General features: G+C 42.1%; 1 protein-coding gene across 1 annotated transcript; it reads left to right on the top strand.

The window, feature by feature from the left end:
• Positions 1-1,301: 1,301 nt before the first annotated feature.
• Positions 1,302-2,519, top strand: LOC133814194 (uncharacterized). Its single transcript, XM_062247188.1, has 2 exons — positions 1,302-1,619; positions 1,878-2,519. The coding sequence occupies exons 1-2, from the start codon at positions 1,302-1,304 to the stop codon at positions 2,517-2,519; spliced, it is 960 nt and encodes a 319-aa protein (XP_062103172.1).
• The last annotated feature ends 19,059 nt before the right edge of the window (positions 2,520-21,578 follow it).

Below are 21,578 nucleotides of genomic sequence, written 5' to 3' on the forward strand. Positions count from 1 at the left end.
AGACCTTCGTTCGGGATACCACCAGCTCAAGGTGAAGGAACAAGATATTCCTAAAATGGCGTTTTGAACTCGTTATGGACATTACGAATTTCTGGTGATGCCATTTGGACTAACCAATGCTCCTGCAGCTTTCATGGACCTCATGAATAGAGTATTTAAGGATTTCTTGGATAAATTTGTCATTGTTTTTATCGATGATATCATTATATACTCTAAGTCAGAAAAAGAACATGGGGAACATCTAAGATGTACGCTGGAAACTCTCAAAAAGGAACAATTATATGCCAAATTCAAGAAGTGTGAATTTTGGCTCAATAAAATTAACTTTTTGGGACATGTTGTATCAAAAAGTGGGATTTTGGTGGATCCAGCTAAGGTAGAAGCAGTAAAAGGATGGTCCCAGCCAAGGAATGCAACTGAAGTCAGAAGTTTTCTGGGCTTAGCTGGATATTATCGACGATTCATAGAAGGGTTTTCCAAAATCGCAACCCCACTTACGCACTCACTAGAATGAATATTCGATTCATATGGACGGAAGCTTGTGAGAAGAGTTTTATGGAATTAAAGAATCGACTAACTAATGCCCCAATCCTCACCATCCTGAATAGTACAGACGAGTTTGAAATTTTCTGTGACGCTTCAAAGATGGGATTAGGAGTGGTGTTGATGCAAGAAGAGAGAGTAGTAGCTTACGCCTCTAGACAATTAAAGGATTACGAGAAGAACTACCCCACACATGATCTAGAGTTAGCTGCGGTAGTTTTTGCCTTGAAAACTTGGAGACATTATCTCTATGGAGTAAGATGTAAAATTTTTACCGATCACAAAAGTCTGAAGTACTTCTTTACCTAGAAAGAACTTAATATGAGACAAAGAAGGTGGTTAGAATTAGTCAAAGACTACGACTGTGAAATTTTATACCACCCTGGTAAAGCTAACAAAGTAGCGGATGCATTAAGTAGAAAGACGTCGACAAGCTTGATGTTCCTTCAAGCCTTGTCCAAACCGCTACAAGAGGAAGTAGTAAGATCGGGCATAGAAGTAGTAATCGGAGGATTGTCCAATATGACGTTGCAATCGACTCTGCTGGAGGAAATAAAAGAAGGTCAAGAATCAGATCCTCACCTAACCAAGGTCAAAGCAGAAGTCAAAGAAGAAAAAATGAAGAATTTTAATGTTTCTGACTCAGGAATATTAAAATTTAATGGAAGAGTTTGTGTACCTGCAAGAGAGGACATTAAGAATAAGATTATGAATGAAGCTCATAACACTCCATACACAGTACACCCAGGCTCACAAAGATGTACAGAAGTTTGAAGGAACGCTTTTGGTGGCCTGGCATGAAGAAAGATGTAGCCCAATATGTAGCTCGATGCCTTACTTGCCAGAGGATTAAGGCAGAACATCAACGACCTGGAAGAGAACTGCAGCCTTTGGAAATACCAGAATGGAAATGGGAGCAGATTGTAATGGACTTCGTTATTGGACTTCCACGAACAAGCAAAGGATATGATTCAATATGGGTCATCATCGACCGATTAACAAAGTCTGCTCATTTCCTTCCGGTAAAGGTGACGTACACAGGGGACCAGTTAGCGGAAGCTTATGTGCAAGAGATAGTACGATTGCATGGAATTCCAATTTCCATAGTGTCAGATAGAGACTCAAAATTTACTTCAAAGTTCTGGCAAAGCTTGCACAAGGCTATGGGGACAAGATTGAAATTTAGTACAGCTTTCCACCCACAAACAGATGGTCAAACAGAAAGGACTATACAGACTCTTGAAGATATGCTAAGAGCGTGTGTCCTGGACTTTGAAGGATCGTGGAGTAAATATTTACCGCTGATTGAATTTTCTTATAACAATAGTTATCAGGAAACCATAGGGATGGTACCCTATGAAGCGTTATATGGGCGGAAGTGTCGATCTCCTATCCATTGGCATGAAGTGGGTGAAAGAAAGTACATAGAGCAACAAACTGGACCAGATATGGTGACGTCGACAACGGAAGTCGTTCGAAAAATTCAACAGAAGATAGCAACAGCCCAAAGTCGACAAAAGTGCTATGCAGACAAACGAAGAAGACCATTAGAGTTCCAAGTCGGAGAAAAAGTATTTCTGCGGATAACACCAATGAAAGGTGTTATGAGATTTGGACAAAAAGGAAAGTTGAATCCAAGGTTCATTGGACCATTTGAAATATTAGACCGAATTGGAAAAGTGGCCTATAAATTGGCACTGCCACCAAAGTTGTCGGATGTACATGATGTATTCCATGTGTTTATGTTGAAGAAATACATTCCTGATTCCAGTCACGTGTTGAAACATGAAGTTATCCAGGTGGACAAAGACCTTACTTATGAGGAAAAGCCTATCCAAATTATGGATCGAAAGAATAAGGTCTTAAGAAATAAAGAAATACCTTTGGTCAAAGTATTGTGGAGAAGCCAGACAATAGAAGAGGCTACGTGGGAGCGAGAGGATGAGATGAAAGCTAAATATCCCGAATTATTCTAGATTTTCGAGGATGAAAATTTATAAGGATGGTAGATTGTAACTCCCATTTCTTTTTACAAATACATTACAACAATTATGAAAAATAAGAGAAGATATTTTTATTCATACTTTTGAGTGCATTACAATGCTAACCGAATGCTAGAGCTATTAAGTAAAGTGGAAGAATAACTAATGAATATGCAACTATAACATTCATGGGCATTTCATTAGTATAATACCCATAGAATGATGCTAAATACAAGCAAACAATCACTAAAGTTATGAAAAATAAAGAGAAATTCATGATTTGATGATGAATTTTATCTAGAAGGTTAAGAGATGAAGAAGTTGTGCAAGTAAATGGTTGAAGGAACAAGTATTTATAGGACAAAAACTAGCCGTTTATGACCATTGGTGAATAGTGATCCTGACCGTTGGGGATATAGTTGTTTTCTATTATGGGATTTTAACAATTCTAAGTTGTTGAAGTAACCAACAGGTGAGAATAATTAATTTATGGGTGTTAGAGAAACATTTTCAAAAAAGTTTGTGAGTAAAAAATGTTAAACTAAGTAATATAAGAAGATTGGGAAATTTTCATTTTTTTTACTATTCACCGGGTACTATTCATAGTGGGTCCCACAGTGGGGTCCGCAAGGGTCCCACAGTAGGGTCCACATGGGTCCCACAGCGGGGTCCACCCCATGGGTCCCACATGTTGATGCAGTAGTGATATAGTGATGACCTAAGAAAATTACTATGCTTGATATTTTGAATATTTTATTATTTTACTATGCAGCATAGTAACCCAATGTTTTCCTATAAATAGAGCCTTTCAGAATTCATTTTTGAATTACGAAAAATCTTTCTTTCTCTCACTCGGCCTAAAACTCTTCTTAACACTCTTTTAAAGTTTTAAATCTCTAAAATCTAGGCGAAGTTCTGTTTGTAACACTAGCCTACGAAGACCTTTTTGGGTAAGCTCCTTCCCGAGCCTTTTAGTTCAGTTATTTAGCTATTATTTATATATAGATTATGCTACTATGTCTAAAAATTTATATATAGATTATTTTACTATGCCGTTATAATGCCAAAATTTATATATAGATTATTTTACTATGTCGTTATAATGCCAAAAGTTATATATAGATTACTTTACTATGCCGTTATAATGCCAAAAGTTATATATAGATTACTTTACTATGTCGTTATAATGCCAAAAATTTATATATAGATTACTTTACTATGTCGTTATAATTTACAATGCTAAAATTGAAATATAAACTATTTTATATGTATCTTCATAATACTAAACTTATATAGGCTATGGTCATACTTTGGACTATTATTATGGACTCTTATAACCTTATTCCCTATTATTATGGACAAGTATTATGACCTGGACTTTTCTGTATGACCATGACCACGACTTTTAGACCAGAACCTTCCCATGGACAAATATAGTATGACCATACGCCTAGACATAAAATAAACAATAAAATAAGAAAAATAGAATAACAACAATCATAAACTAAAGTTACATCATGTAGATTTTATGTAAGTTAATAGTTTGTGTTTTTATCAGGAAGCTAACAATTTCGGTTGTTTTATCAAGACGCAAGGTAAGTAGAATCCTCATCTACAATACACGTCTTTTATGTGTCTTATGTGCATTTATATGCTTTATATGTTATCCTTCCATGTTCTTATGCATAAGTTATTTTCAAGAATGTTATATTTATTATGCATAAGCACACTTAATGTTCACAAACAAGTTATTGAAAGCGTTAAAGTAGAGGTGCTGCTTGGGAGACCTAAGTCCCAAATAAGTAAGGAGGGAGATGTACTTCCCTATATATGATGAATGTTTATGAGGGAGAAATTCCCTATTATCATGTTTATGTTTAGGTGGGAATGTGATTCCCTATGTAATGCCAGAAGCAGCATCCTCTAGGGCCCAAAAGAAAGGAAAGTGAAAGAAAGAAAATACATAACATGTTGCACGTTTATTTTAATGCATATGAGGTAGTTATTCTACTTACTGAGCCTTAGCTCATTAGATAATGTTTTGTATTGTAGGTAAGATGCCCCAAATATAAATGGTTGATGAGTACACGTGGAGCCAACATGACTGTACATATGGGGCTGACCTGAAGGGAGTGGAGTTCTGCTATGCTATTTTATAAATAAATGAGAAACTTGATTTTATAATTATATTTCATTAAAAGTATTTTGTGAACTTTATAATTTACTTAAAGCTTTAAAAGTATTTCATGAACTTTTTAATTTACATAAAGCTTTTCAATTTATCGGTTGGATACATCTTCATTTCTACGTTAAGGTGTAGTAACGCCACGAAAATTATTTATAAAAGTATTAAGATTTGTATGTAAGATAAAGTTTTTATTTAGTTGTGAGTATTGTATGGTTTGATGTTATGAACATTAGTTCTGTATTGTTTAATAAAGTTTTTGTAAATTCAGAATTTCAGTATTGTTATATTCAGGTTAAACTTTGTTTTTTTTACACTATATATATATATGTATGTTAAGAAGAAAGGAGGTCGTTACATATACTCAAATACATGGAATCTCAATCCCAACACAACCACACAAAAGTGCAGTTTTCTTACCTTGAATCCCGAGCAGAGGATGTAGAACGATCCCAAGCATGATCCTCAGTCCCGAGCCTTGGCGATAAACATAGTCACATTGGCTAATGGGTAATTATCAATTTCTAGTCCAAATAAATACTTGGGAGATAAAAACTAGCCTCCAAGACCTTGTTTTCTACTAAACTAGGTAGTAGAAATTGTCCCAAGCGCTTAGATTCAAACCCCCGAGCCTTATCAATTCTAGAAACCATCTTAAGGAAAAAACCCCTAGGTGGGTCGCGACTTGACCCTAAGGGTCGCAATGTGCCCCAAAGTCATAAACCAAATCCTCGAGCATCAGGAGGAGGCGGGAGGTGACTTGCCCCTTAGGGTCGTAGCATGCCTTCAAGTCAGAGAGCCACCCAGGGCCCTCTGGGCATGCGGACCGAGGTGCCTCAGAGGCGCACCCCTTCGAACCCAGATTTTCTGGGTTTTCTTCCCAACATTTCCAGCCAAAAACCTCAATAATTCAACCCAATAATGTTTCCCGCTGCCAACCAAATTGCAAGAGCAAGTCCAGGACTTCTAACCATAAATTCTAAGCATATTAAAACACTGAAAACCCTATCATAACTACCAGCAATTTACCAATTAACTTCTTCATCAATAACTCAACCCAATTGACCACATAACCTGAATTCCCAACTAAAACTAGGCAAAGTTCTTACCTCACTTGCTGCTGAATCCTCTCAAGTTTCCAGCCCCCTACCAGCCTCATCTTCAAACCTCAAGCTCCAAGTCCCAGCTGAACCCCTTGGTTTCCAAAGCTTCAATTCATCCAAATTCCTTCAAGAGTGAGAGAGATATAGGAAAAATCGTATAGAAGGAAATGAGAGAGAGTATAAAACTTCCTTTATGTCTAATGGAGAATGTAACGCCCTACTACCTTAGAGTCATTACTGAGTGAGTTTAAAATGTGCATTTAACTTGCTAATCAAGCATTTAGGTCAAAAGTGTAACTAAACTATATTAAAATCACATAATTTGAAAATGTAGTCATTCATTGAAAATTATAAATCGTTTAACATTCAGTATCCCAAAATACCGTTTATAAATATTTACAACTCAAAATATGATTAAAGTCGACTACACGACAAAATAAGATTTAGTACAAAACATCTCCCAAAAATACCCCTGGCCGTGGCAGCCAGGTAGGCAAAACATGTACGCGTCGCTTAACGGTCTCCGTACTCATGGTTGGTCTACTTTCCCCTTGCCCTTACCTGCACCACAGAGCACCTGTGAGTCGAATCCCAGCAAGAAAACTCCACACAAATAAATAAATAACATATGCATATCAATCATTCAACATATAACAAATCCGCCAATAGGCTAAACACATACGGCCATGCCGTCCCAGGCGCTTTACCAGGCCTTGGGTTCGCAGTCTGCACCGTGAGGATATCCCAGGTATCCTTTAGGGTATCAACCTAGCAACTCGCACTCCGCGTGCTAAACACTGCTCCCGGCCCTTTGCCATTCTCGGCCTTCACTGTTCCCGGCTCTTGTCGTTCATTCACATATATGCACACATAACATAATTAAACAAATACTTAAACATGTATTAGCATAATCAATGGGGCTACGCCCTACACACAATCATATAGGTTCGTGCCCTACAACACAACTATGGGGCCTCGCCCGTCTCTACGGGTACAGTAGTTTTCTTACCTGTGTCTCAAGCTTCTTGAGCACCGAAATCCCAAGCACAGTCCTCTAACCCGAGCCTCGCTGAAAACCTAGTCACAACACATACATAGCACTCTCATTACTAACCAATTCATAATCATCCCCCGAAACCAATCCCGTGCTCTTGGGACCTCTCGTTTCCCCACACAAGGTGGCGAAAGCGTCCCCCGAGCCCCCTGAGCCAAAACCCTAAAAACACAAAATCCCGTCTCCTAAAATTGGCCTAGCACCACGGCACAGCCCTATAGGGGCCGCAGCGCCCAACAAGGCTCCCCTGTCCTGATTCAACCCAGTGTTGCGGCACGGAAGAACAGGATCGTGACGTTCATAGACGAACCCAGAAAACTGGGTGTTTCCCAACATTTTTCCCGTGCCAAAACTCACCCAAAACACTACCAGAGTATACCCAAGCCTCAATTTGGCCTAAAACCTCAAATAGGCAGTATACCAACTCAAAAACAACAACAACAAGCTCAAACACTCAATCAAACCCATAAATCACCTAGTGGTTTAACACTTTACAAAACTTAAACCACAAACCAGAAAACTTAAACCACATCAGAATATAAACCTAAAAAATGCATGGAATTCTTACCTCAAGCAGGGATTTGACCTTGAGCTACTTTCAAGTCCAACTCCAAGCTTAAATCCTTTGATTCCCAAGCTAAATCTTCACTCTAATAACCCACAAGCAAATAACACAATTCAGCTTACTAACCTAACATCCTCAACAGAATTTCAACACAGAGTAGAGTTAAAACTTACCCTTGAACCCTTGAATTTCTGGCCCAAAGCCTCCCCTAGATCACCCTTGAGTTCCTTCCTTGGTCCCAAAGAAGATCAGCTCTTCTTCTCCTTCCTCCCTAACTTCTGGTTCCCTCTAGTATTCCCACAGAAAACTCAGGTATAAGCCTAAGTGTAAGTAACACGAATGACTTCTCCTTAGCCAAGTCTATCTACTCCTAAGGCCAAGTTACCATTTTGCCGTTTCCCCTTATAAAATTCTTATACTAACCTCAAGGGTAATTCCGTCATTTCACCCAAATCCCGCTAATTCCTCAAGTATTCCTATAAATCCCCATTAAATCCTGACATACGAAATTATTGATAAGTTACTAACCATTACTCAATAATTCTTGAACACAAGTTATATTCCCAAAATACACCTAGACTCCTCCCGAGTCAGGTATTTAACCCCATTGTGACTTTCTAGCTAAACTTCTCCCTAGGACCATCTCGGATCGTGCAACACAATTATATAACCACTCACACATGGTAACAATCACAATATAAACAAATATTGCATTTATGCCCTCGGCGGGCTAAAATTACAAATATGCCCCTAGCAACCAAATGGGGCCCACATGCATATTTAATTCACCTAAACATGCATTTCTAATCACATATTCATCAAATTCACATATTAACAAAAATAATTCAATTGTTGCCCTCCAGGCACGCTAACCAAGGCCCTAAGTCTTATTAGCAAATTTGGGACACTACAACTATCCCCTCCTTACAAAAATTTCATCCTCGAAATTACCTGAACAACTCGGGATACCACTCCCGCATATTTGATTCAAATTCCCACATCGTCTCCTCTACCTTGTTGGTCCTCCACAGCACTTTCACCAAGGTGATGATCTTGCTCCGCAAGACTTTATCCTTCTGGTCGAGAATCTGAACCAGCTTCTCCTCATATTACAAATCCTGATCTAGCTCCAAGTTCTCATAACTCAACACGTGTGTAGAATCTGATACATATTTCCGGAGCATGAACAGATGAAACACATCATGAACCCTTGACAAAGCTGAAGGCATTGCCAACCTGTAAGCTACCTTTCCAACCCGTTCCAGAATTTCAAAGGGGCCAACAAACCTAGGGCTCAGCTTGCCCCGAACACCAAACCGTTTCACTCCTCTCAAAGGTGAAACCCTAAGGAACACATGGTCACCGACCTGAAATTCTACGCTCCTGCATTTCAGGTCCAAGTAACTCTTTTGGCGACTCTGGGAGGCGAGCATTCGAGCTCTAATCTGTTCAATCGCCTCATTGGTTCTCTAAACCATCTCAGGACCTAAGTTCCTTCTCTCGCCCATCTTATCCCAATGGATAGGTGGTCTACACTTCCTCCCATATAGCATCTCGTACGGAGCCACTCCGATAGTCACCTGATAACTGCTATTGTACGAGAACTCAATCAAAGGGAGATACTTACTCCAAGATCCCCCAAAATCTAGCACACAGGCTCGTATCATATTTTCCAGTATTTGAATCGTCCTCTCAGACTGTCCATCTCTCTGAGGATGATAAACGGTACTAAATCGCAACCGCGTGTCCATGGCCTTCTACAGACTCTCCCAAAACTTGGAGGTGAAGGTGGGGTCCCTATCGGATACTATCGACCTCAGAGCCCCATGAAGTCGAATGATTTCCTTCGCATATAACTCGACATACTGCTCCATGGTATAAGTCTTCCTGACAGGTAAAAAGTGGGCGGACTTGGTATACCTATCCACGATCACCCACACCGAATCATGATGTCCCACAGTCTTCGGAAAACCAACCATGAAGTCCATGGTGATATCTTCCTACTTCCACTCTGGAATCCCTAGAGGCTGCAATAACCCTGCTGGCCTCTGATGTTCAGCCTTTACTCGCTGACAAGTTAAGCAATTAGCCACATAATCCACCACGTCCCTCTTCATTCTTGACCACCAATACAAGGTTCTCAAATCTTGGTACATCTTTGTCAAACCCGGATGTAAAGAGTAGGGAGTGGTATGCGATTTATCCAAGATCTCCCGCCGGATATTAGAATCCATAAGAACACAGATCCGACCCTTGTACTTCAGTAACCCCATCTCCGAGATAGAAAAGTTCTTAGCCACTCTGAATAAAACACTCTCTCTGTGCCCTCTCAACCGTGAATCCTTCCCCTGTGCCTCCTTGATCCTCTCAAGGAGTGAAGACTGAAGAGTGATGTTGGCTAACCGACCAACCACCAACTCTATACCTGCTCTAGTCATCTCCTAAGCTAACTTATCAGATATCTGCCTTGAACTAAACAACCGTCCTGGGCCCTTCCGACTCAATGCATCAGCCACTACATTAGCCTTCCGAGGATGGTATAGGATATCACAATCATAATCATTTACCAACTCCAACCATCGTCCCTGACGCATATTCAGATCCTTCTGAGTAAATAAGTACTTTAAACTCTTATGGTCAGTGTATATTTCGCACTTTTCACCATACAGATAATGTCTCCAAACCTTAAGTGCAAATACCACCGCTGCCAACTCCAGATCATGCATGAGATCTCTGCTCATATTCCTTTAACTGTCTCGGTGCATAGGCTATCACCTTTCCAGCTTGCATGAGCACACACCCTAAACCATGTCTGGAAGCATCACAATAAACCACAAATTTCTCATTGTCTGTCGGCAGACTCAACACCGGTGCGGTGATCAGTCGCCACTTCAATTCCTTAAAATTGTTCTCACACCTGTCTGTCCAAACATACTTAGTCTTCTTCCTCGTCAATTCAGTCAACAGTGTAGCTATCCTGGAGAACCCCTCAATAAACCGCTAATAATACCCTGCCAATCCCAAAAAACTCCTAACTTCTGAAACACTGCTCGGTCTAGGTCAATCTCTCACTGCCTCAATCTTACTTGGGTCAACCATAATCCCCTCCTTACTGACAATATGGCTCAGAAACGTGACTTGTGGTAGCCAAAACTCGCACTTGATGAACTTAGCATATAGCTTATGCTCTCTTAATCGCTGCAATACCAAACGTAGATGCTACTCATGCTCTGTCTCTGACTGAGAGTACATCATAATGTCGTCAATAAACACAATCACGAACTTGTCCAAGTAGTCCTTGAAAACCCTGTTCATCATGTCCATAAAAGCTACTGAGGCATTGGTTGATCCAAAGGACATAACCAAGAATTCATAATGACCATACCTCGTGCGGAAAGTGGTATTTGGTATGTCCTCCTCTTTAATCCTTAACTGATGGTAACCTGACCGGAGATCGATCTTAGAGAACACTGTCTTCCCCTGTAACTGGTCAAACAAGTCGTCGATCCTAGGTAATGGGTACTTGTTCTTAATGGTCAACTTGTTCAGCTCCTTGTAGTCAATACACATCCTAAGAGATCCATCCTTCTTCTTGACAAACAACACTAGAGCACCCCATGGCGAGAAACTTGGTCTGATGAACCCCAAATCCAGTAACTCTTGCAACTGAATCTTCAACTCCTCCGAAGCCATTCTGTAAGGTGTCCTAGATACTGGCTCTGCCCCTGGCACCAGCTCTATAACAAACTCAATCTCCTGTTGTGACGGCAACCCTTGCAGGTCTGCTGGAAATAAATATGGAAACTCACATACCAATCTGGTCTCACCCGGTCCAATCGACACAACCCTATAGGTATCCACAATGTTCGCTAGGAATCCTATGCAACCTTCCTGCATCAGGTCTCTAGTCTTCAGTGCTGAAATCATAGGTACCCACGGTCCACTTACTGTCCCCACAAATACAAAAGGTACCCCCTCTTCTAGTTCAAAAGTCACCATTCTACACTTGCAGTCAATTGTCGCCCCATAGTTCGATAACCAATCCATCCCTAGAATCATATCGAAGTCATCCATCACTAACTCAATCAGATCCACCGACAATTCCCTACCGTCAATCTCTACTGGCAATGCTCTAATCCATCTCCTAGAGACTACTAGTTCCCTAGTTGGCAACAAAGTCTTAAAACCCCTAGTGTTATCCCCAAAATTTGAAAAATGATGACGTGGCAATAAAAGTGACAAGTGGCAAAAGATACTTGAGTGATCAGTTACCTGCTCCGCCCGACCAGTCAGGTGTTTGGCCGATCGGTGAGGTGCTTGCCCGACCGGAGGAGTGCTTGCCCGACCAGATAGGTGTTTGGTTGACCGGTCAGGTGCTTGGCCGACTGGTGAGGTGCTTGATCGACCAGAGGAGTGCTTGCCCGACTGGAGGAGTGCTTTGCCGACCAGATAGGTGTTTGGCCAACCGGTCAGGTGCTTGACCGACTGGAGGAGTGCTTGCCCGACCAGTGAGGTGCTTGGCCGACCAGTGAGGTGTTTGGCCGACCAGTGGAGTGCATGGCCGACCAGTCAAATGTTTTGGCCGACCAGTTTTTCTCCAAGGAGTGACGTCGACTTACTGAACAGATTATTGTTATGCAAGCGAAGTTCCAGCAACGGCTTAAACTAGAATCAGTCGTGCCTACGCGGGAATCTCTCAGATTATCCCAAAGAAGTAGTGTATTATTGTATTTTAAATATTATTATTAACAAAATATTGTGAGAGTAATAGAAAGATCCCGATTATAAGGGATTTCAGTTTGTACGATCCTAGGCCTATAAATATAGAGCTCATGGCATCATTTAGGGATTCAAATTCTGATTTTCCTAAGAGAGTATCTGTATTTTGAGAGAAGTTTGTATTCTTTTCACTTTACACTGAAGAAACTCAGTTGACTTTGGTTCATCTGATCTTTAGTGTAGATCTATAATCATAAGTCTAAGTGGACTAGGCTGTTACCAACACATTGGGGCTGAACCACTATAAAAATCATCAGTGTCATTTTTTCTCTTGAAGGTTTAGTGTAGTTTTGACGTCTACTCATCGTTGGCCAAATCGGTGGTCAAAATTTTGGTGCTTTTATTGAGAGCCTGAAGAGAAAAATAGACAATTATCGTAGCATTATGGCGTATAAGAACACTAATGCGGCCTCCAAGAAGCCAGGTTCCTCTAAAGAGCCTGCTAGATCAGAAGGTCCTGGTCCTCAAGACCACGAGACTGAGCCTAGAGTCTTGCTCGAGGACATGACTCCAGAGGTTGAACAACTCCAGGAAGCCATGGGGTCTTTCTAGGAGGAAATAGCACAATTCAACGCCCGACAGGAGTCATTCACTGAAGAGATGGCTAGACAGAAGGCTGCATTTGAGCAGCAAAGATGGGAGATGGACGTCAGGAGCAAAGAGATCAGGCGACGGCAGGAGGAGGCCGATAGGCGACACCGCGAGGCTGCACTCGCTCTGGAGGCGGCTACGCAGTTAACCTAGGCCAATGCCTAAGCTGCAGCGCGAGGAACAGCTACCCAAGGAGCAAGGACCACAGATGTTGGTCGAAAAACTACTGACAGACCCAATTCTCGAGGACCGAACAGAAGGGATAGTAACCCTCCTGGTCGGGAAGAGGATGGGATCCGATCGGGCACTGCCTCAACCCAAAGGGGGAACTCCAGAACCCCCTCTAGGAGCCACCGATCAGAAACTTCCAGATCCAGAAGTCACAAATGAGGCAGTAAGAAGACTCCACCCGGGCAGGAGCAAAACAGAACTCCTCGAGGTAAAGAAACTTTGCACTTCAAAGACGGGCATGATTGTGATGAAGCTGATAGTCATCACACCGACCAGTCGAAGGAAAAGGATGACAACAACCAGCGAGGAGGAAAAGACCGCCTGGCATAGACAGGAAGACCACCACTGCATCCCAACCAGCAGCGCAGTGGCAAGGAGCATGTCCCGCACAGTAAGCCTTCCGAGAAAACTCGGAGCACAGTGTTCGATCAGTTAGAGAGGCATACCTCTTAGAAGGATTTAAGAGATGTCATTGCCGACAGGAGAAGGACCGTCCCGGTCGAAGGGCGAGATCCAAACCGACCTACCAGTCGAGTAGAAATACTTGATGATGGTGCGCCGGATAGGAGCGCCCGACCAGGCGGTCCAGAACTTGAGCCCCCAGTAGTGGCCCCAGGCATCCAAGCCCAGCTTGATGCGCTAACAGCAGTAATGCAAGGTCTGTCGAAATGACCTTCTGCAATCGATCCAGTAGACCACAGGAGTGACAGCCCATTCTGTGCTCGAATTAGAGCAGCCTAGCCACTAGCAAAGTATAAAGCACCGGTGCTGCCAGTTTATACAGAAAAGGCAGATCCGATAAGGCATGTGGGGAAGTTCGAAGACCAAATGGAGTTGCTCAGAGTGAGCGATGACTATCGCTGCAAAGTTTTCCCCACTACATTATCCGATACTGCCCAAGAGTAGTATTGGAAATTTAAGCCAAACTCCATTACTTCTTGGGAGAGTTTCAGGAAAGAATTTTGTAGGCAGTTCAGCACTGCTCGGACCCCTCCGATTTACGCCAATCACTTGGCAGATATTAAATAAGGGAAAGATGAATCTCTCAAGAACTACATACAGAGGTTCATGAGAGAAGCCAACCGGGCAACTGCGGTTGGAGATGAGGGGAAGATGGTGGCCATTTCTTCTGGCATAATCTATCGGAGTCCTTTATGGGACAGTATTCATCGCAATCCAATTTCAACATTACAACAATTTCTTGACCGGGCAGACAAATATATGAAGTTGGATGATGCGATTGAGAAAGGAGAGAAATTCCTAAACAATCTAGGCGGATCAACTGATCCTCCTAAGAATGGTGGAAATGGACAAAGTGGTGGTAAGAAACGTGGAAATAACGGGTCTGACCGCCATGAGGAAAAGAAGGCTAAGTTGGGAACAAACGACAAGCCAATTAAGTATGAACCTCGGTTCACCAATTACACTGCTCTTTCAGCCAACCGAGCAAAGATATATCTGGCAAGTCATCAGGAGGTCCCCTACTAGAAACCCCCACCCATCAGGAAGGAGATGAGTAAGAGAGACTTGAATAAGTTCTGTCGTTTCCATGGAGACTATGGTCACGACACAAATGAATGCAATCATCTCAAAGACGAGATAGAGTTTCTCCTCCGGTCGGGAAAATTGAAAAAGTATCGAGCAGAAAAGACCCAAGGAAAGGGAAGTAACAATAATCCTGGGTTTAAGCGGCATCAGTCTCCACCCTTACAACCCGAGCCTGTGGACTTCCCTCTAGACACTATATGTGGAGGTCCACATCTGGCTGGGGATAGCAACAAGGCAAGAGAAAGATATGCTCGAACACTCTGACATGAGTTGGACGCAGCATCGACGTCCGAGGTCATGACTGTAGAGGAGCAGCCTCCGAAGAACCCACGGTATGAAAGTGAGTCCCTCACTTTCACTGAAGATGATGCACGGCATGTGAGATATTCTCATAATGACCCCCTCGTCATTACAGTCCAAATAGCAAACATGAAGGTAAAGAGATGTCTGGTCGACACGGGGAGCTCTGTGAACATTATTTACAAATCATCCTTTGAAAGGATGAAACTATCCATTAATGACTTGAAGCCATGCTCTCAAGTCATTTATGGATTTACTGGACAAAGGTTGTCGCTGGCCGGAACAATCAAGTTACCAGTCACAACAGGAGATGCTCCCAAGCACGAGACAGTTATGACGGAGTTTCTAATAGTTGACTGTTTGTCAGCTTATAATGTGGTGATTGGTCGACCACTACTCACAGCCTTGCATGTGGAAGTCTTTATATGGCACCTATCTATGAAGTTCCCGACCAGTGCAGGCATAGGTTGTGTCCGAGGAGACTAGAGAGAAGCTAGAGAATGTTATAATGCCTCAGTAGCTAAAGCACGAAAGGGGGCTAAAGAAAACAATATGATTGTATGTGTAGATAGAGAGGAGGTAGAGGAGATGGATGTCAACCGACAAAGCATTACAATCATAGCCGATCAAGAAAGAATGTTAGAAGAGTTTGGCCAAGAAAGCACTCTTAGTTTAAGTGAGCAACAAGCCCCATCCGGTGATGAAGTCACCAAATAGGGTGTTGCCCAAAGCGAGGGAATGGACTTTGATCCTTGCTTTCGGGATTATGATAGTGAGGTAGGACCTACGGAAGAATTAGAGGAGGTTCTAATAGAAGAGAATGACCCGACCAGAGGAGTCAAGGTTGGAAAAAGTTGAAATTAGAAGTAAAAGCACAGCTGGTAGAATTTTTGCGGAGGAATCAAGATGTCTTCGCCTGGTCTCACAAAGATATGGTGGGTATCTCACCAACTGTGATCAGCCACGTGCTCAACGTGGATGAAAACTATCCAACAGTTCAGTAGAAGAGAAGATTGCTTGACAAGGATCGATCAAAGGCTCTCAAGGAGGAGGTGGAGCGGCTAAAGGAAAACGGGTTTATAAGGGAGGCTTATTACCCCGCCTGGGTTTCAAACCCAGTATTAGTGCCCAAGTCCAATGGAAAGTGGAGGACTTGTGTGAACTTTACCGATCTGAACAAAGCATGTCCTAAGGACTGTTTTCCTTTGCCAAGAATAGACCAGTTGGTTGACGCGACCTCTGGTCATGAAACTTTATCTTTTATGCACGCTTACTCAGGGTATAATCAGATTAGTATGCATCCTCCCGATGAGGAGCATACTAGTTTCCGAACAAACATAGGGTTGTACTGTTATAAGGTCATGCCATTCGGCTTAAAGAACGCGGGAGCCACCTACCAGCGTTTAGTGAATGGCATGTTCCATGACTTAATCGGTAAAAACATGGAGGTGTACGTAGACGATATGCTGGTAAAGTCAAAGGAAGTTGAAGGACATGTACAAGATTTGGAGGAATGCTTTGCAATATTGAGAAGGTACAGCATGAAGTTGAATCCCCTCAAATGCTAGTTCGGAGTAAGTTCTGGAAAATTTCTTGGGTTTATTGTTAACTCGCGAGGAATGGAAGCAAATCCAGAGAAGATAAAGGTGCTTGCGGGAATGAAGTCTCCAACCAGGATTAAGGATGTGCAAAGCTTGACCAGGCAGATTGCTGCTCTAAGCAGGTTCATTTCTAAATCAACGGACAAATGTGTCCCGTTTTTTAACTTGCTTAGAGGAAGCAAAAAATTTGAATGGATGGAAGAATGCGAGCAAGCTTTTCAAGCCATAAAGGAACACTTGGCTCAACCCCCTGTTCTTTCAAAGCCAGTTGATGGGGAAGACCGCTTTATTTACTTAGCAGTCACAGAGCATACTGTCAGTGATGCTCTAATTCGAGAAGAAGATAAAGTGCAGCATCTGGTGTACTATGTTAGCAAGCGGCTGATAGGAGAAGAGTCAAGGTATCCTGTGATCGAGAAGTTGGCCTATTGCTTGGTACTTGCATCTCACAAATTGCGACCGTACTTCCAGGCACACCCCATTAGTACTTACCGACCAGCCCCTACGCCAAATCTTACAGAAGCGAGAGTCATCTGGTCGTTTACTTAAATAGGCGGTTGAATTGTGCCAATTCAAAATCAAATATCAACCAAGGTCTGTTATTAAGGGACAGGCTTTGGCGGATTTTATTGCTGAATGTACTGGGATTCCTGATATTCCCGACCAGCAAGAGCATGTGACTGGGTAGAGAGAGGATTTTCCTACTTGGCAACTTTTTGTTGATGGGTCGTCAAACGAACATCATTCGGGAGCAGGAATTATATTAATCACGCCGGAGAAGCACTGAATTCATTGTGCACTGAGGTTCAGATTTAACGCTTCTAATAATGAGGCGGAGTATGAAGCCCTCTTAGCAGGCTTGCGCTTGGCTAGAAATGTCCGTGCCCGGTCGGTTGAAGTAAATAGTGATTCCCAATTGGTGGTCTACCAAGTCTTAGGGGAATATCAAGCGAGGGGCCTGCGCATGATGGCGTACTTGAATAAGACCAAAGATTTGCTAGCACAATTCGAAGAGTATACTATTAAGCTGGTACCACAGGAGCAGAACTCTAATGCAGACGCTCTAGCAAAATTAGCTAGTGCAAAAGATGCTGAAACTTTGAATATAGTACCAGTGGAATACTTGGCAGAACCGAGTATTAATGAACAAGAAGCCATGCCCATCACAATAGCTGACACTTGGATGACACCCATCATTACTTACCTTGAGCAAGGAGTCCTACCAGATAATCATAATGAAGCCAAGAAGATTATGAGGCAAGCTGCTAGATATATTATGATGGATGGGGTGTTGTATAGAAGAGGGTACTTTATGCCACTACTAAGATGCATAGCACCCGACCAGTCAAAAAACTTACTGACCGAAGTGCACGAGGGGTTCTATGGAGATCATGTTGGGGGGCAGAGTTTATTTTTCTGGCCTACAATGAATGAAGATTCCATGGAGTATGTGAAGAAGTGTGATAAATGCCAGAGATTTCTAAAGTACCCAGGGCACCTCCGAATGTCTTGAAGCAGATGCAGAGTCCATGGCCTTTTGCAGTATGGGGCGTTGATCTGATCGGGAAACTACCCAAAGGAAAAGGAGGAGTACAGTTTGCAGTAGTTGATGTTGATTATTTCACCAAGTGGACCGAAGCCGAACCACTAGCAACGATCACCTCAAAGAAAGTGTTAGATTTTGTAGTTAAGAATATAATATGTCGCTATGGTCTGCCCAAGAAGATAGTCTCTGACAACGGTACTCAGTTTGATAGTGACTTGTATACCGATTTCTGCACTAGGCATGGCATTACGAAAAGTTTCTCCTCTGTAGCTCATCCGCAAGCCAATGGGCAGGTTGAAGCCGTAAATAAGACTTTGAAGGATACTCTAAAAAAGCGTCTAGAACGAGCCAAGGGTGCTTGGGCGGAAGAATTGCCAGAAGTCCTTTGGTCATACAGAACTACTACTCGGACAGCAATTGGTCATACCCTTTTTTCCTTGGCATATGGATATGAAGCCATGTTTCCTGTCGAAGTAAACCCACCATCTCATTGGAGAACCAAGTATGACCAGGAGGAGAATCACCAGTTGTTAGCTGAATCTTTGGATTTTCCTGAAGAGAGACGAGAAAAAGCAAACTTGAGAGTTGCTGCCCATCAGCAAAAAGTGGCCCGCTATTTTAATTCCAAAGTTAGAGATCGAAAGTTCCAGGTCGAAGATTTGGTCCTCAGAAAGGTGTTCATCAGAGACCCGGCAGCTGGAGTGCTAGAACCAAATTGGAAGGGACTGTATCAGATTGAGCAAGTCTTACCACCCAACACTTACAAACTTTCTCGATTAAATTGAGAGCTAATCAGGAACTATTGGAATGGCGAGCACTTGAGGAAATATTATCAATAAATACTGCTTACAGAGCAGTAGCTTAGTTTCAAGTGTTTAACTTGTTATTTAAGTTTGTTTGTGAACTGGCTATTTGCTAACTAGTCATTTTATATTTGAACAATTTTATTTTGTTTGAGACTCGTAATTAGACACGCTTTGTCCTTTTTTTTACGAGTAATAAAAGAGACCACGCGCAGCGCGGTCGAATCTTGCTACAAATTTTGCATATGTGTTGATTATTCTTACTTTGGCAGTGTTCAACTGTCAGTGCATTTTAAAACAAAAAAGGTCTTCTGAGAGGAAAAAACCGAGCAGTGTTAAACTGGTCGGTATTCATCGGATGAATGGCCAGCGTTTAAATAGTCGAATGTTTTTGCAATGGTTAACTGCTGAAATATCCTCCTTGTATTTAATGTGTTTCACGAGTAATAACTGCTCGGACAAATTCGGTCAAGTAGCAAGTGATCAAGGATTTTTCAACCCTCAATCACTTGGGGGGCACATACGGGTATACTGGTATATAATTCAACACAAGCAATAAGAACACGAGCAAAGATATTTGTTCTCAAGCTGACTTGTAACTTTTTGAAGTCAAAAGGGGCTGTCAAGCTAACTTGTTTTACAAAGCTTAAGTAACTTGGAATTTTTTCAAAATTTTAAGTTAAGAACAACTATTCGTGTGTAAACAAAATGCTATGCTCATAAAAAGTTAGAGCAATAAAAATGTGAGAAAGCATACTTAGTAGTGACTTATGAAATGTTTAGAATTTCTAAGTTAGAAAACTAGGTACTCATATGAAAATGTAAGGCATCTATCGTAATAAAACTTTTAAGTGACTCAAGTCTAAAAAAGTAAAGTGTTCATGCCAATAGCTCGGCCATACGAGCAAAGTATAATAGCAAGATATAAAATAAATGTCTACTAGTCGGGTAAGGAGTTCTCTAGTCGGATAGAGGCTCACTAGTCAGCTATGGGGTTCCCTAGTCGGATTGTCACTCAAGTTGATCAACACCATCCTCAGCATCAGTGACTTCCTCTGGTCGGAACAATAACGTGGGAGAAAAGGGTGTAACACCAGCAGGATTGGCTGCCTCCTCAGCGGCCTTTGCCTCGCACTTGGCAAGTTCTTCTTCCTTGGCCTCCTCTGTGAGAAAGTCGAGATTGAGGAGTTTGTTCAACTTCCATACCTGGTAGAAGCAGTTGAAACAAATCTCCTCATAGCAAGCGAGATCGGCTTCCTTTTCTCGCTTCAGCTCCTCGTTCTCGCAAGTCAGTTTTTCTACTTGATCAGTCAACGTCCTGTTGATTTGAATTTGCTTCTGGTTTTCATCAACCAGCTCCCTAAGAGATCCATCCCGCTCGGCAGTGGTCTTCTCCACCTGCTCAACCTTGGATCTAAGATCCTTTTAAGAAGAAGTTAGAGTTTCTACTTTGGTTTGGGCTTCCACCAGCTGATCATTCAAGACCTTGATCAACTCCTTGTAATCCACTGCTCGGTGCTGAGCATGGTTGATTGTAATAAGCAACTATAGTGGAAAATTGAAAGTTACTACAAGTAAAAGCAAATAATAACAAACTGGGATGTCTTGTGATAAAATACTTACATTCATTAGTTGGGCAAGCCCCCTTTGCAGGACGACTTCAACACTAAGTCGAGGCAGAGATTCAAAGCTTTGAATTGTTGAAGCATCGTGAAGAGTTTGCTCAAGCAATTCCTTCCCGATGTTGCCAGCAATGCGAAGGGGCTCACTTAAGCCAGTCGAGCGAGTGGGGGTTAAACTCGCAGAGGGGGAAATTGATGAGGGAGTCAGCTGCGGGATCATGATGGGCTGCTCGGGTTGTCTTCCCTGGCTAGTCGGGGTTGTCCTTGGAACTTTGTTTGGAGGGTTTGAGCTACTTCCCTCCCCAGGCTTCCTCTTTTGGGCAAGGGTAGTGTTGAATTGCTTGAACATCTTTGAATCTGCAAAAAGTGAACACAAGATTTGTTAGTAAAAATTGGAGCAATATGTAGATAAATATTTTTACTACTACCTTACAACTCTATAGATTCCGTATAACCAAATTATTTACAACCAAACATCAAACTATGACTACTGAACCTGAGTTTAGGATTTGAACAAGAAAGTCGTCCTCTTCTTCAAATGATGAGTTGAAGTCCCTATGAAGCTCAATGGTCTTTCCTTTTCCAGGCTGTGTGGGAGCGACGCGTCTACGTTAATCCTCTAGTAGGGGTTCCCTAATAATAAGGTCACCTGGTCTACGAGAGTAGGGAGATGGTTCAGGAGAGAGCTGATTGGTCACTACTTTGGTGTCAGTGTTGGATTGGTCAGTTGCATTCGCTTCCTCAGTAGTACTTTCTCCTATGATGTTCTGGTTGCTTGGTAACAACCCCACCATTTGAAGATTGTCCACGTTAACCAATTCTTTTACATTCTTCTCCTCGGTGGACATGTTAGCCAGTTATTCTGCTCGGGAACACATTTCCTTGGTAGGCAGAGGCTAGTGAAATGGACCCGCATGTGTGAAGGCTAAGTTGTTGGCCTTGATATCTGAAGTCAGAAAATACTTTGTATAGTATTTTCCGGGATTTGATTTATGAGCAATACCATGGAGGTATTTGATCCCTTTATGCCTGTGGAATAGGTGGAAAAAACCTGTATTCTTGTGGCTTGGGTTGGTCCTAAAGTCGAAGAGGTAGTGCACTTCATGAGGAGTGGGTGGATCCCAA

The sequence above is a fragment of the Humulus lupulus genome, chromosome 2 (assembly GCF_963169125.1).
Source record: "Humulus lupulus chromosome 2, drHumLupu1.1, whole genome shotgun sequence".
In the NCBI taxonomy this organism is placed as follows: Eukaryota; Viridiplantae; Streptophyta; class Magnoliopsida; order Rosales; family Cannabaceae; genus Humulus; species Humulus lupulus.